Source organism: Podarcis cretensis (genome assembly GCF_951804945.1).
Source record: "Podarcis cretensis genome assembly, chromosome: 4".
Lineage (NCBI taxonomy): Eukaryota > Metazoa > Chordata > Lepidosauria > Squamata > Lacertidae > Podarcis > Podarcis cretensis.
In genome coordinates, this window is record NC_137173.1 from 33,305,030 (window position 1) to 33,320,402 (window position 15,373).

General features: G+C 39.8%; 1 protein-coding gene across 14 annotated transcripts in view; it reads left to right on the top strand.

Moving 5' to 3' along the window:
- ZBTB20 (zinc finger and BTB domain containing 20) overlaps window positions 1-15,373 on the top strand; it is a 504,516-nt gene that overhangs the window by 474,011 nt on the left and 15,132 nt on the right. For 13 of the 14 annotated variants that reach the window (XM_079973673.1, XM_079973666.1, XM_079973667.1 and 10 more), the window contains 2 exons: window positions 111-1,703; window positions 3,726-4,563. In XM_079973673.1, coding sequence (XP_079829799.1) covers window positions 111-1,703; window positions 3,726-4,144 — 2,012 coding nt within the window. In that variant the 3' untranslated portion in view covers window positions 4,145-4,563. Of the gene's footprint in view, window positions 1-110; window positions 1,704-3,725; window positions 4,564-9,518; window positions 10,906-15,373 lie in introns of those variants that run through there. The other variant, XM_079973671.1, reaches the window with a different exon arrangement.

Consider the following 15,373-nt stretch of genomic DNA (forward strand, 5'->3'; position numbering starts at 1 on the left):
CTGAAATTTTCCCAGGATAAAGAATTTCAACATTACACAATGGGGGAGGCGGAACATGCCTGTATCAGCATCTCATCTGCCTTTCTATTGTGCCTTTTCCATTACTGCAGGTAACATTAGTTGCAAGGGGATGACAGAGCGCATTCATAGCATCAATCTCCACAACTTCAGCAATTCTGTGCTCGAGACCCTCAACGAGCAACGCAACCGTGGCCACTTCTGTGATGTGACGGTCCGCATCCACGGGAGCATGCTGCGCGCCCACCGTTGTGTGCTGGCGGCCGGCAGTCCCTTCTTCCAGGACAAGCTGCTACTGGGCTACAGCGACATTGAAATTCCTTCTGTGGTGTCAGTCCAGTCAGTACAAAAGCTCATTGACTTCATGTACAGCGGGGTGCTACGGGTCTCACAGTCAGAGGCCTTGCAGATCCTCACAGCAGCCAGCATCCTTCAGATCAAGACTGTGATTGACGAGTGCACCCGGATTGTGTCACAGAATGTGGGCGACATCTATCCAGTGATCCAGGATTCTGCCCAGGAGACACCGCGAGGAACTCCTGAGTCAGCCACTTCAGGACAGAGCAGTGATACAGAGTCCGGCTACCTGCAAAGTCACTCACAGCACAGTGTAGACAGGATCTATTCAGCATTGTATGCCTGTTCTATGCAGAATGGTAGCGGAGAGCGTTCATTCTACAGTGGAGCAGTGGTCAGCCACCATGAAACAGCGCTGGGACTTTCCAGAGACCATCGTATAGAAGACCCAAGCTGGATTACACGGATCCATGAGCGCTCACAACAGATGGAGCGGTATCTCTCCACTACTCCAGAAACTACACACTGCCGGAAGCAACCACGTCCAGTTCGCATCCAGACCCTCATGGGCAATATTCACATCAAGCAAGAGATGGAGGATGACTATGACTACTATGGACAGCAGAGGGTACAGATCCTAGAGCGAAATGAATCTGAAGAATGCACTGAGGATACTGATCAAGCAGAAGGCACTGAGAGCGAGCCCAAGGGGGAAAGCTTTGACTCAGGAGTCAGTTCCTCTATTGGCACTGAGCCTGATTCTGTTGAGCAGCAATTCATAACTGGTCTAAGCCGAGAAGGTCAGCAAGACCCTCCTCAAGCAGAACAAAATGATGCTTCTGCTGAAGGCATTCAGCAGCAGCACATAGATGCCAACTCTTCCTCACCGGAGAGAGGCAATGACATTGAAAGGGACAGCACACTGCTCACTGTAAGCAACAGTACTGAAAAGGGGACTTTGCAGCCTTCTATCACTACGACTGTTGCCCAAACATTGCCAAGCACCCAGCTCTACTTACGCCAGACAGAAACCCTCACCAGCAATCTGAGGATGCCGCTGACTCTGACCAGCAACACACAAGTCATTGGCACAGCTGGCAATACCTACCTGCCTGCACTGTTTACTACACAGTCTGCTGGCAGTGGTCCTAAGCCTTTCCTCTTCAGCCTGCCCCAACCCTTAGGCCAACAGACACAGTTTGTGACAGTCTCCCAGCCTGGTCTGTCAACTTTTACTGCTCAACTGCCAGCCCCACAGCCCCTGGCTCCTTCTGCAGGCCACAGCACAGCAGGTGGGCAGGGTGAAAAAAAGCCTTATGAGTGCACCCTCTGCAACAAGACTTTCACCGCCAAACAGAATTATGTCAAGCACATGTTTGTACATACAGGTAAGTGTGTGGCTCTTATTTGTGAGGCTGTAGGCTCAGAGAGGAAAAACATTTATAAATATGCAGTCGGTTAGAAGAGATAGTCTTCTATTTGACACCCTCACGTTGCATTTAAATAATAATAATAATAATAGTCATATGATGCTGAAAGAATTCATAATTGTCTCTTTCAACATCTTATTCTCATATATTGTAAAAGCACACCAGTTTGTTCTCAGACAACCGGAGAAAAAAATTCTTACAATTCTTCTGAAACGATATAGAAAGAGAAGGAAAGAACATTAAAAAGTCAGATAAAATAAGGCAATGAACAGGAAGGTAGGAACTCTAATGGGATGGAAGAATGGGGCAGCTTCAGAGCTGCAAAGGTGAAGACTGCTGGTTGCCCACCTATGCAATACAGCAGCACATCTTCTTGAGAACAAATGAAAATTAAATGCTAGAACCAGTAAAGTTTTGTATCATAAGCAAGTTTTATAGCTGTAAATATCTTTGAGATCTATTCTAAAAACCCTAAATGTAGGATCTTTCATGCCAAAAACTGGTTTCATCATGAATCCTGGATAAAAATAAATCCCAAAGTATACATTTTCCAATCTTTGTGGGAAGAAAATTTCAGTGACCTAGCTTGGAAAACTGATAAGTTTGAGAAGTGGGCACTAGCCTATGAAAAAGCAGGCCACCAAACATTGCCAGTTTATAAGGTGATACGGGACTCCTGCTCTTTATACTTTATTTTGCAATTTAATTTCTTGGCCAGGAAATTAATATAGTCACTTACCTGGCGAAAATTCATTGTTGAAAGCTACAAAGTGAAAAATGTAACTTTCAGTGTAAACACACTTTTAAAAGCGTCTCCTTAACCTGTAAAGAGAAGCATCATAGTCCATTTGGTTGGGAAGATAAATTATACCAAAGGGAATTATAGCAAGGTGCAGGGGCCGGTATAGTATATTAGGAGATGGTGCCACACCTCACCAACTGTCACTTCTAACATATACCGTATTTTTTGCTCTATAAGACTCACTTTTTCCCTCCTAAAAAGTAAGGGGAAATATGTGCGCATCTTATAGAGCGAATGCAGGCTGCGCAGCTATCACAGAAGCCAGAACAGCAAGAGGGATTGCTGCTTTCACTGCGCAGTGATCCCTCTTGCTGTTCTGGCTTCTGAGATTCAGAATATTTTTTTTCTTGTTTTCCTCCTCCAAAAACTAGGTGTGTCTTGTGGTCTGGTGCGTCTTATAGAGCGAAAAATGCGGGTATGTCTCATACTTCACTATGGATGCAGCTACAGCAAAGGCATAATCCCCTAATTCCATTTTTGATGCCTTGCTATAAAGTAGCTACCAGTTGCTGCTGTGTGCTGCACAGAGTGGGTTGAACCTTTAGCATGGTGTTAACTTCGAAATGTATTAACCAGTGCTTTTTTCTGGTGGGACACAGGGGTACACATACCCCTAAACATTTTGTGCATCTAAGTTTGGCCTCATTGAGGGGCAGTATTTCAATATGAGTAGGAAAATGAGAGTACCCCCGAAACATTTTTTAAGAAAACAAAGCACTGGCATTAACAGAAAGGTTTTGTATGTTTTGAATAATATATTCCCCTTTATTAACATGATTTTAAAAAGTGTTTTAACTGATATTCAAAATTGCTAGCTAGCTAGATAAACAAAAATCTAGTGAAGCAAACCAACAATTCTTGTAGGCTGAAACAATACTGACAAGAGAAAGCCAAGAAACCACACAAATCTTCATTTTGGCCAAGTTACTTTATATTTGTGTTCATTTTCTGTTGAGAAAATGAGTTATCACCTTCAATTGAAGTAAGAGAGAAAAAATATCACATACAATGAAAGTAGATACTGATTTCCAAGAAAGCTCTCCTCCCTAACCATTGTTCTATAATTATAACAAAAAGAACTAGCTAATTCATTAGAGACCTTATTCAGTGTTAATTTTTTTTCTCCACGGTTCTCTCTTTCTCCCCATCTTTTCCTCTCCCCTTATGCTATTATGCAGGTGAGAAGCCGCACCAATGCAGCATTTGTTGGCGATCCTTTTCCCTAAAGGATTACCTAATCAAACACATGGTGACTCACACCGGTGTCAGAGCCTACCAATGCAGCATCTGTAACAAGCGTTTTACCCAGAAGAGCTCCCTAAATGTGCACATGCGGCTCCACCGTGGGGAGAAATCCTATGAATGCTACATCTGCAAGAAAAAATTCTCACACAAGACCCTGCTCGAAAGACACGTGGCTCTTCATAGTGCCACAAATGGAACACCTAGCACAACGGGCACTGGTGCAAGGGCTCTTCCCACTGGAGTGATGGCCTGCGCAGAGGGAACCACATACGTCTGCTCCGTCTGTCCTGCTAAGTTTGACCAAATTGAGCATTTCAATGACCACATGAGGATGCATGTTTCAGATGGATAAGTAAAATCTATTCTGTTATGAACAACAACAAAGCCCAACCAGAGAAACAACAACAAAAAGCTATGGCACTAGAATTTAATATTTTTTTTTTCATTTTTACTTTTTTGTTTGTTTATTTTCATTTCATTTTTGTACTACATGAAGAACTGTTTTTTGCCTGCTGGTACATTACATTTCTGGAAGCTGGGTGAATAGTAATTAGCTCAGCCTTCCTTTGATGGTGGCCTTAAGGCCAGATAGTGCTTCAAGAGATCTACTGGTTGGATCTCTAGCTACTGGCCTCTAAATACAACCCTTCTTTACTACAAAAAAAAACTTTTTAAAAAATCTTCTTTGTCACTTGTGAAGAGCACTACACACACAAAAACCCCCAACAACTAGAGGAGAAATATGTTATGAAATCTACAAGGCCTACTGTCGTAAGTACACCGCTTACAGTGTTTCAATGGACAGATTCACAATTCTGACCGCTTTGGACTTCACAGTATCCAGTTAAAACTGTGGAATAGAACCATATGGTTGAGCAGCAACCACCGAAAATGAGCCCTATTGGATTCCACCATTAGTCTTGCTATCTTAAAAAAGGGCTGTGGAGAAGGGCAAGGGAGTTTGGGTTGGATGGTGTGGAGTCCCTGCAGGATGGGGAAGGAGAATAATAGGTTCCTCTTGTGGATTCTGTTCCATTCCACACATTCTGATTCATGATTCCCAACTTCTTTCCTCCCCACTAACATCAACACCATATTTCATCAAAAGCTAGGAACAATGAAGTAAGAATTGAGGTGAGCAAAGCTGGCTTTTTATGTAATTTATTCAGTGTCTTTGCTGAGCCATGGGCCTCAGCACAATCAACGGGACTTTTGCAAATATCAAAGAGAAACAGCAAAAGGAAAAGATTTCAATATTTTTTTCCCCACCTAGTGTTCTAGATACACGAAAAGGATTAGCTCCCACAATCTTTGGGGGTGGGTTTGTTTCTTTGTTTTTTTAAAAGGCATCAAGATTTATTCTTGTGGAGGAAAGTGACGTAGAAAGTGGGTGGGAAGTAACTAAAAAAAAAGTTCTCAAGATTTTTTTTAATTCAAAATTTTATAGAGGGACAGATGTGGTGTTTACCAGATAGAGTGCTGATTTTTTTAAAAAATATATTTACCACAGTATTTGTGTAAAAAAACAAAAAAAACAAAAGTGTAACCTTGTTAAAAGTAATTTTTGTTTTCTCTTTTGTTTTGCATACACTGCCACTAATATCTGCTCAGTTACATAGCTGAATATATATGTGTATGGTGTGCACATGTATAAATATATGCATATATATTTATACATGCGCGCGCACACACATATATATCTATATCTATATATATATATCATTGTAGATAAAGACTGTTCAGATTAGGAATCCTACTTCCAATTAGCAAGAGGGGAAAAGAGAACGAGGTGATCCTGATGTCTTGTTTCAACAAAAGATAACGTATCAACCTTTTTCTGTTATTTTTCTCTGTGCTTTTTAGTAGTTTGAAAATAGCAGTCTGGGAGTAAAGTGATATTATATGTGATTTTCCCCTCCATCATATTCTGCCCGCCTTGTAGTGTCACTTGAAAAGCTGTTCTGAATTTGAAGTTTTGGTTTTATTTGGCTTTTAATTGATTTTCATCTAAGGTTCTGATGAAAGGAAATTGGTTTTCAGAAGCAAGATTTTAACACTATTTATCTGGCCTTTGGAATGGGAGTATTTGTTTGCTCATAAGTCCTGAAGTCCCTAGGTGGGCAAAGTATGAAGATTGTTCTAACACATCCTGTTATTCTGTCTTTAATCTTCCATAAATGAGAAAAGGATCCAGTCTCTTTAGTTACTAAGATACCATGATTGTTCTTTTTCCTTACAAATACAGCTCATCTTCATTATTTTTCATCTGCAAAGATATTAAAGTTTGGATAGGTACAGAAAGGTGTGGCCCAAAGTGGAATAAGGCAGGCAGGATATACATTAGAAATTCATTTCATTTCGTTTTATTATTGATGCAAGGTGGTCCCCTAAGTTTTAACATCTTCCTAGAGGAGTTTTTGAGAATTTATCACCCAAGGTTGACTGACATGCTTTTAGTGCCTAGTTGAATTGGACCAATGTCTGACAAATCTCGTAAGCATTTGTCCTGTGCGGTAATTTCTAGGCCAAGCAAAGTGCCGTATTTTTTACTCTATAAGACGCACCTTCTCCCACTGGAACTTGGCAACGGGACAGCGCCTGCAGCTCAGTAAGCCTGCCTCCAAAGGCAGCAGCAGCAGCAAAACTGAACTCATCGGCATTCCTGGTGGCTGCACCAACAGCCACAGCCGCTCTTTTCAATGAGCCTCATTCTCCAGCCACAACATCTATCTCCCTGGGCGGTAGCACCTCTCTCTCTCTCTCTCTCTGTGGCCTGGCATTAAGCCTCAACAGTTCCCCAGGAGAGAGGACACTGGAGGAGGGGGTGGAGAGAGAGAGCTTGTCTAGATCAGGTGTTGTTAATTTGTATACTGCCCTCCATCCAAAGATCACAACATAAAAATGCAAAACAAAAACAGAGCAAAAGTGAAGGTTGCCGCCTCGCCTTGCAAACAAAACCCAAAAGTGTTGCCTGCCAGCCTTGCTTGGTCATCCAAGGGATAAAGAGACCCGTTTCCTCTATTTCTGGGCAACGTCTCCCTCAGAGCCTTCAGACATACATGGCCATCTGGCAGCTAAGAGGCGAATATATTGCTTGACAGGAGCTCCCCGTCCCAATTTGACAGAGCGCACGAGGGAGAAAGTTCCCCCTCTGCGCTGGCTCCTGGCTGCTCTCATGCAAGTCACAGAGTCCCTCAGATGGACGCTCAGCGGGGGATGCTCACACGGGCGCCACCATTAGGATGCTCACACAGGTGACATGCCACGCCCCCACTGCTCCAGGAACCAAAGTTCCCAGCTCCACTGCTGCCAGGGACCACACATTCGCTCCATAAGACGCACAGACATTTCCCCTTCCTTTTTAGGAGGAAAAAAGTGCGTCTTATGGAGCGAAAAATACGGTACAATAATATGTAAAAGAAGAGACAAAGAGGAAATACTTAGATGGATTTTAAATGTATCCCTTTCTCAACCAAATTTGCTGAGACTATTCCTAAGCATGCTTATGTGGAAATAAATTCCATGGAAATCAGTGGGACCTACTCCACGTAACAGAATTACAGTGACAGAATTACTAACGTCTGTGGACTTTATGAGACACTCCTCCATGCTAGACAGCTTTATTCTTATTTATTTAATACTTAAATCTTCACTATTCCTTGGGGTGAAAACGTTTGTTTTACTGTCTATAATCTATCTGGGATGAAATGGCATAGTTAGGGGATATTGTCAGATTTCTAGGTAGCCACAGTTTGTATATGATTGTTTTCTGATCCTAACCAGTTGCAATGAGACAGCCTATCACATATGATAACTATTACAATATCATGACAATATTTTCAAAGATGACATTGTTTCAACATTAACTTTTTTAAAAAATGATTATTGGCACAAGTGAAAGGATATATACTGTTCTTATAAATTATTTAAGCAATTTAGATGCTGCCCCTGTCACTAGTCAATAAATGCATGACATCCCAGTTCTAAACAAGCTGAAGGGAAGAAAGTCCCTGTATAGGAACTTTATCCCCACTGGGCTCTGAACTGAGGGAAATGTGTTTAAGATTGAGATTATAAATGTTGACTCACATTGTAGTAATTCACAAACTAAAGGCAAAAAATAGCCGCATCAGAATGAAAAGAGAAAGATCAGGAAGTGCACAAAAGTATATGACAGTGTCTTTTGGAAGAACATTATCTTCACTGAGTACAAAGATAATGTTCTTTAATTCACTTTAAGCAATATCTCAAATTTATTCACATGAGTAGAAAAGGTAGTTGTCAATAACAGAGGTGGGAAAGAATACGATAAAATACCCTAATAATAAATTTGATTGAGGTGTCAAAAGAGGGACAAGTATTTGGGAAAGTGATGGGGAAGCAGTTTAGAATCAGTATTTTTGATCTTCGTTGTACTATCTCTGCAGTGAAAATCTGTATTAAAATATCAATATATAGTAATCTGATGCTCAATCACAAATGAAAAACGCCCATCAGAAATTATGACATGGTTCAGACATTTACTAGGCAAGAATAGGCTTTGATTGGAGGAAGAGTAATTCAACACCCTGCCCACACAACTGAAATAATATATATTTTGTATGCTCCATGCAGACTTTTATGTGCAGCTGATCCATTAATGTGATTTTACCCGTCTCCTGTCCTAGCAATGGAGCACCTGAATCACATGTTTCTTCCAGTGAATGGTGCAGAATAGAGACACTTGCACCACTTCAACCCATGAAAGCTGTTACCACCTGTAAATGTCTGAATTAGGTAAATAAGATTTATGAAATTTAAATTGAGTGACAAGCTATCTAAATACAGATTTGATTTGTTAAAGAGCAATTCTAGAACTTGAATTATTTCCAGAGATTCAAGTTATGTTCCTGTGTCTGCAGTTTTGTACATTTAGCTACACACAATACCTAAAAAGATGTAGTTTTGAATTAAGTTTTGCTACTGCCTTCTGGATTTACACAACATCTCTTTTCCAAAACTAAAGTAATACAAAAGGGGTATTAAGTTAGATGGTACCTATCCATGGGTACAAGCATAGTTTAGAGAGATGCAATCCAAAAGCTTTCTAGGGATGTTGTGTAGATACAGAACTCCACTCATATGTAAAGCGCACGCAGGTACTGAAGATAATGGAGCATCACCAAAGCTGTCTGTCCTTACTGAAACCAGTGATTCAGACCACTCTTGCAGTTAAATTTATTTCTACATAGGCAGATTAAGCCACAAGGATTACTGTTAAAGAAACTAAAATTCAAAATTATATGGTTTTAATATTTTCCTTTCTAGCATGTATAAACATACAAGATCCACGTTATATTCCCAATCTAACAAAGAGTGGTAGTTGGGGCTTAAGCACACGTTGTTTTGTTACAGCTCCTTGGTTTAAAAAAAATTCAATATAATTGGCAGTATACAAAAATTCCATATAGTTGTTTTCTAGCTTTACCGAATCCTAGTTTCTTTACTTTAGAAACTTTATTGCTTATTGCCAAAGGTCGCCACAATCCAAAAGTCCTAATAATTTCATGGTTCCAGTGTTCGTTTTGGCACTGAATAATTCTATAAAACAATTCATGTTGTATTTTTTTTTTTGTTATGTTTTAAATATATTTGCACTGAACTTAACTGAACTTCCACGTATTTAATTACTAAAGGGCTCAATAACAGCACTAAAATAATCTTCCTTTTTATATTCTTTAAAATAGTCACTGAAAGCTTTGGATATATGAAGAATAGAAAACCCAGGTCGAGCCTTGTTTCTTTGCTGAGAAATGGGGAAAACCCTGGTTTGCATATAAGGTAAATGATGCTATTATTCTCTGGCCACAGGAGTTATTTCACATACTGCTGCCCATTTCATGCCAGGTAGTGTTCAGGTTATAGAGAATGGACAGTTTAAAGCTATGTCCTCACAGAACATAACCACAGTGCAAGCTTAACCATGTCTACTCAGAAGTCCTATTGAGTTCAATGGGGCTTACTCCCAGGTAAGTGGGAGTAGGATTGGCACCTTAGTGCTTTATTGCATGTTACAGTGTACTATATGGGAAAAGAGGATGACTTGCATTCCTGCTTTTTGCTACGTGTTTTCATGTCTGAAAACATGCTCGTTCTCTTTTCAGGTTGGGTAACATGTACAGCTGCATTGCTCTCTGTCTCATTTTAGATCATTCCAAATTGTAATAAGCAGTGCCAAGGGGAAAAAAAGAGGGGTCCTGTGACATACAGAATTCTTGCATTTTTCTGCCATACTTTCTCCACCATACTGTTTCCCTTTACCCGGCAGTAGTGATGATAAAGGCTGTGGAATATAGTCTGCTGTAGTGTTCAGGGGTCTAATCAAATCTGCAGCAAGTAGCCTTTCTCATTGCCTCCACCAGGTAAATTTAATGGCAAATGTAAGGAGATCTGGGGTGAGGCCAAACAAATTACAAGGTGAATACAAACACTGATTGCTTTTGTTCTGCTTATAATTAGATTGAAAATTCTGAACTGTGGTTCCCAAGACCAAGCTTTCGAGATTTCTAGTTAGCATGCCCTGAGCTTCTGATGGTGGCATGATGTGTTACAGTCACTTAGACTAGCACACAGGGCAAGGAGCCAAGGCTGTTTGGCAGTGACTGTAGGTAGTAGGTGAATTGAACTTAAACTGGATTTGGCATTTGGTATCTGAAAACGGATCAATTTAAGAACACCATTTGTATGGCTTTTTAAAGAGGACACTGTCATTTACTTTTGATGCAAAGAAATTCATTTCACAAAAACATTTTAGAAAGCATAAAGTTTAGATTAGGTATCAAAATAGCATTTAAAATTTCACAAGCAGTGCTGTTTACCCAAGAACTGGACCTGTCCTGACAAAAACTAGAAAATAAAATGTTTGGGTTCTCCGCCCCCCCATTTTCACACTAGTTCCCTACACCAATTATAGGAAGTGGCAAATGGCAGTAAAGGAAGATAAATAATATGAACATATTTGAGAAGAGAAAAGAACATGTAATTAGCTAAATCAGAAATAAGTTCTACAACATAAATTAAAAGCTTGTTTTTTCAATTCTGTCGTAACGTCACAGATATTAAATTACTCATAGAAGTAGTTCCAGTTACAGATAGGTAGCCGTGTTGGTCTGCCATAGTCAAAACAAAATAAAAAAATTCCTTCCAGTAGCACCTTAAAGACCAACTAAGTACTTAGTTGGTCTTTAAGGTGCTACTGGAAGGAATTTTTTTATTTTGTCATAGAAGTAGTGTGCTTGTCACGGGGGCTGCGGAATATAAGTTACCCATAAAAACAAGGGCCATTTTTGCATCTACTAGAACACTTTTGATAATACAGGAGGACAGCAGACAAGAGTAGTAACCAGCCACCACCTTCAGAACATAAAGCAAACTCCTGTTTTGAGTGACTATAGTTAAGTTTTTGTTCTCACTGTTTTTGTTCTCTTTCCCTCATCCAATGAAAGGAATCTGTATTTAAGTTTAAAAGCTCTCCTGAAGCTCCCAATTTCCCTTCAAGAAAAAGTATTTGCTTCTAACATCACCTGTATGCCATTTCCCATGAGGAAGCTGCTTCATATCAGGTCTGACTTTTTGCCTCTTGAGTGGCAGTGGTTGTGCATGGTCTCAGGCAAAGAACAGCCTTTCCTATAACCTACAACCTAATACCAGAAATTGAAACTGGGACCTTCTGCATGCAAAGAATGTGCTCTATCACTGAGCTATGGCTCCTCTCTTGTGTCTGGTTCTTGCAGTGGCACCTTTATGAAATAGCCGGATAGGAAAGTAGGGGGCGGGGGGACATATTTAGAAAGAGGGAGCAGAGGAGCACTGCAGTATATGCTATCCATTAAATGAGTATTTATCCCAACTCCATCTACTGATGGGAGTCTTAACTTTTGCTTCATAAGGTTGTCCTAAAATACTTGTACTGTAATAAAGTACCCAAGAAGTTAGTGAGATTAAACAGAATATTATTTGGGAAGCAATTATATTGCAGCCTTATGTAGGATTGCTGCCTTAAAACAAACAGACAAAATCTTTAAAGAGGGAATGTGTTATTTTTTTATACCTATGTTGAATATATATTATTTTAAAATGTTCATTCATTTGTATGAAATGCTGCACATTTTGTTTTAAAACTGTGTGATAGTATGTGGGACAGCAAGGGTTATCTGTGAAGAGGCCACCAGCTGGAAAGTATTAGTGCTACTATTACAGTAGCTGCTATCTATTTGCACTGCACTGTGCCTGTTGGATGTCAGTCAACAAACTTAAACAATAAGTTAAACAATTCAGTTGTATTGGTGTTATCTTTAATTTTGCAATCTAAATCCCTAGTTTGGTCATACGTTGTTTATCAGTTGCTTTATCTGAATGTAGGCTTCAGAATGCAAGCGAAAGACTAATGGCCAAATTTGGCATGCCAGTGTCATGTCTGCATATGTTATCATATATCTCTCCAATCACATAGAAAGCAGATGAAGAGGGACCAATATAAAGGGGCATGTAGCTAAGGAGCCCCACAACCCCTCTTAGGACAGGTCTGTTTTTAGTAACACAGATCTGCCAAATTAGTTCGTTTGGCCCTAACTATGATTTGCAATAGATTTGAAGAGAATGGTCCATTTTCGTACTTTTCCATTCTTTTTACATATGATCTGGAACAAGTATTGTACATTTTAGCAAATTTCTTTTTTGCAATAGAAACATTGCAACAGAATTATAATCCTAGAATACTACCTTTTTAAAAAAATACTGGTCTCCAATATTTAAAAAAGGGCCAAAGCTTGCCTTTAGTTCACATTTTTAGAATTATACTATGTTGAAAGCAAGGTGTTACCAGTGACAGAATTTGGTTTGCTATCTTTCTGCTAATTATTGCAAAAAGCTCTATGTATAGCCATGCAATTGCACCATGGTAATAATTAGACATTGCAGCAAATTACAGATTATCCTTAAATTTGGGTGAAACAATGAAGCAACTAGTCTGACAATACTACTAGTAGCAATGGAGACTGTCTGCAACTGAGTTATGCAATGTAGGAGAAGAATGGTGATAGTTTTCAGCCTCTTATGTGGTTAGTGCATTGACGATTTCCACCTTAAACCAGTATTGCAAAAGTGCTTTCCCAGAGGGCTCATAATTTACCAGCTACTAACAAAACAAGTATAGCACTTTGAATACTGTACAATTATCCTACTCTGTTCTTTAGTCAGGTGTATATCAGAATACTACTTCTAAGAAAGGGGGGGCGGGTTCATAAGAAGTACGTGCTATTTATATCATCACTTTCTTTTCTAATGTTGAGTTATTTCCACCATCTCTAAGATATGGCATTATACAGTGTTTGACAGCAAACTGTGATCTTCATGAATAATTATAGCAGATGTGTATTTTGTTGAAACTTGACATGCTTTCCCCAATTCTATTTTATAAACTGACTGGTCTTCATTACGTAAGTTATAACTGAGTTAGAGCCTTTGTACTTAAAGGGGAGCATTGATTACAATTTTGATTATGGAGAATCACTTCAATTATAAAACGCTTGTGACCAGGAAACCACACCTTTAAACAGGTACCCTGCCTACCACTCCTTCTCTGGCTGTTACAAAAGAAAGTGATCTGCAGAAGTGTGATCCTTTTGCTTTGCACAGAGGACTCTCCAGGGGTCTTCTAAACAAAACGAAAGGGCGAGAATCACCATTCTTCCCTCTCTTGCATCACTTATAACTATAAAGAAGGTGATGATCCTTTCCTTTGTGTTGTGCTATGCTCCTGGGAAGTACAGTAAAAAGATACCTGCTGTCCCCATTCTGTTGCCTTGAAACATGAGGCAGATAAGATTTAGGAGCACTCTCTACACCTTGTCTCTTACCAGAGAAGGAAGAGGAGCAGCAGTGGCAGGCAGGTGCACAGGCTGGCAAACTGAACTGTGAGAACTTGTGCTTAGGTTCTCCACAAGCAGTAGCAGCACTTGTGGTATGATCATGACATACACACAAACACTCTTCTAGCTGGCTTGGTACCCTCTGCCCTCCTTTCATATTCATATGAGGTGCCAATTGCTGCAGCCATTAAAGGAAGTCTAAGTCAATGAGCTGGAAGTGTGTCAGAAGCAGCAGATCCCACCATTTCTGCCTAGAGATGCAGCCAGGTGGTCCAACAAATCGACTACTTGCTGCCTTATCCTATGCTTTTTACTAGGGGAAGAAATGCTACTAAGGCCAATGGAGCTTATTCCAAGTAAGTGTGCATAATACTGTAGCATTGACTTGGCAGAAAACTAACTTAGTGGGACTTTCCCTCTACCCCATTGGGTTGTTAGTTATTCTGGCTGCGGGAAAGCAGTTCACAGTTTGTGCCCTCCTCAATCTAGACATTTTGTCTCCCGCCACAAGGCTCTCTTTCCTTCTCTAGCTCTATAGCCAATAAAGAATAATATTTTTTTGTAGCAGCACCTCAAGTATTACACAAAAAAGGGGGTGAGAATTGAAATGGGGTACAGCGTGCTGAGAAGTCCAAAGAGATGTGGTACAGCTGGAGTAGACCACGTTCCATAAATTCTGAATTACCAGCAGAGCATTGACTGTAGGCATCTAGCGACTCCATGCTGCATTATAAATACATAGATATTAACACCTTTGTGTACTTTTTACAGCAACTAATCCATTTCTGTAGGATAAATGCATACATCTCGTTGTATGCCCACATAAGTTCCAGGTAAATTCTAAGAATTGGCATTAGATTTTGCCTATTATACATTCATGTGTTAACATGCTTGTACTGAACTGTTCACATAACTCATGTGGAGAGTGCCCAACGCAACACTATATTACTTTCTTCTACAATCTGGTAATATCAGAAGAGCTAGGTCAAAAGCCAGTAAGGGACTTCAAGCACAGAAATAGAATGATATTTCAGGGTCACTTCAACAAAGTTGAGAGTTGAGAATGAACAGTCTGATGCTACTGCTGGAATTAGTAACTATGAGGCACATTTTTCAGTTTATAACCCACTATTGATCAGATCGTTCCCCGTTTCATGTAATATACAATGAATAGTGGCGGTGCATGTGCACATGCACACTCTATGTCTTGTCTATCAGCAGCTAATGCTCTTGAAACCAATGTGGCCTTTGTCGGTGTCTTTCCAAGGATGAATGTTCCAATTTAATCTAGCAGACCAATATTATCAAATGAAGACAAAAGTTGTTAACTTTTTAATTATCTCAAACCTACTCTCTGTGCATTTGAGAACTTGCTCCCCACACTTGCACTATTCTTGATTATTAAGTGGGTTAGATTAGCAGCCTTTTTTAGAAGCATGGTGGCTCTGAAATTGTTTCAACTGGTTTCTTTGCTCCAAAATTCTTTTGCTTCATTGATGATTTTGTGACGTAGGTTTCTTTTCCCCTCACCTCACAAAACCGTGGAAGGTTTTTTGTGTGTGTGCACGTTGGTAGTATTTTCCCTCCCTCTTTAAATATGAAAATGAATGCAACAAAATTGTGTATTCATTTGGGAAAGAGGTTTTTTTTTGTTAATAATTGTACATTGTCGT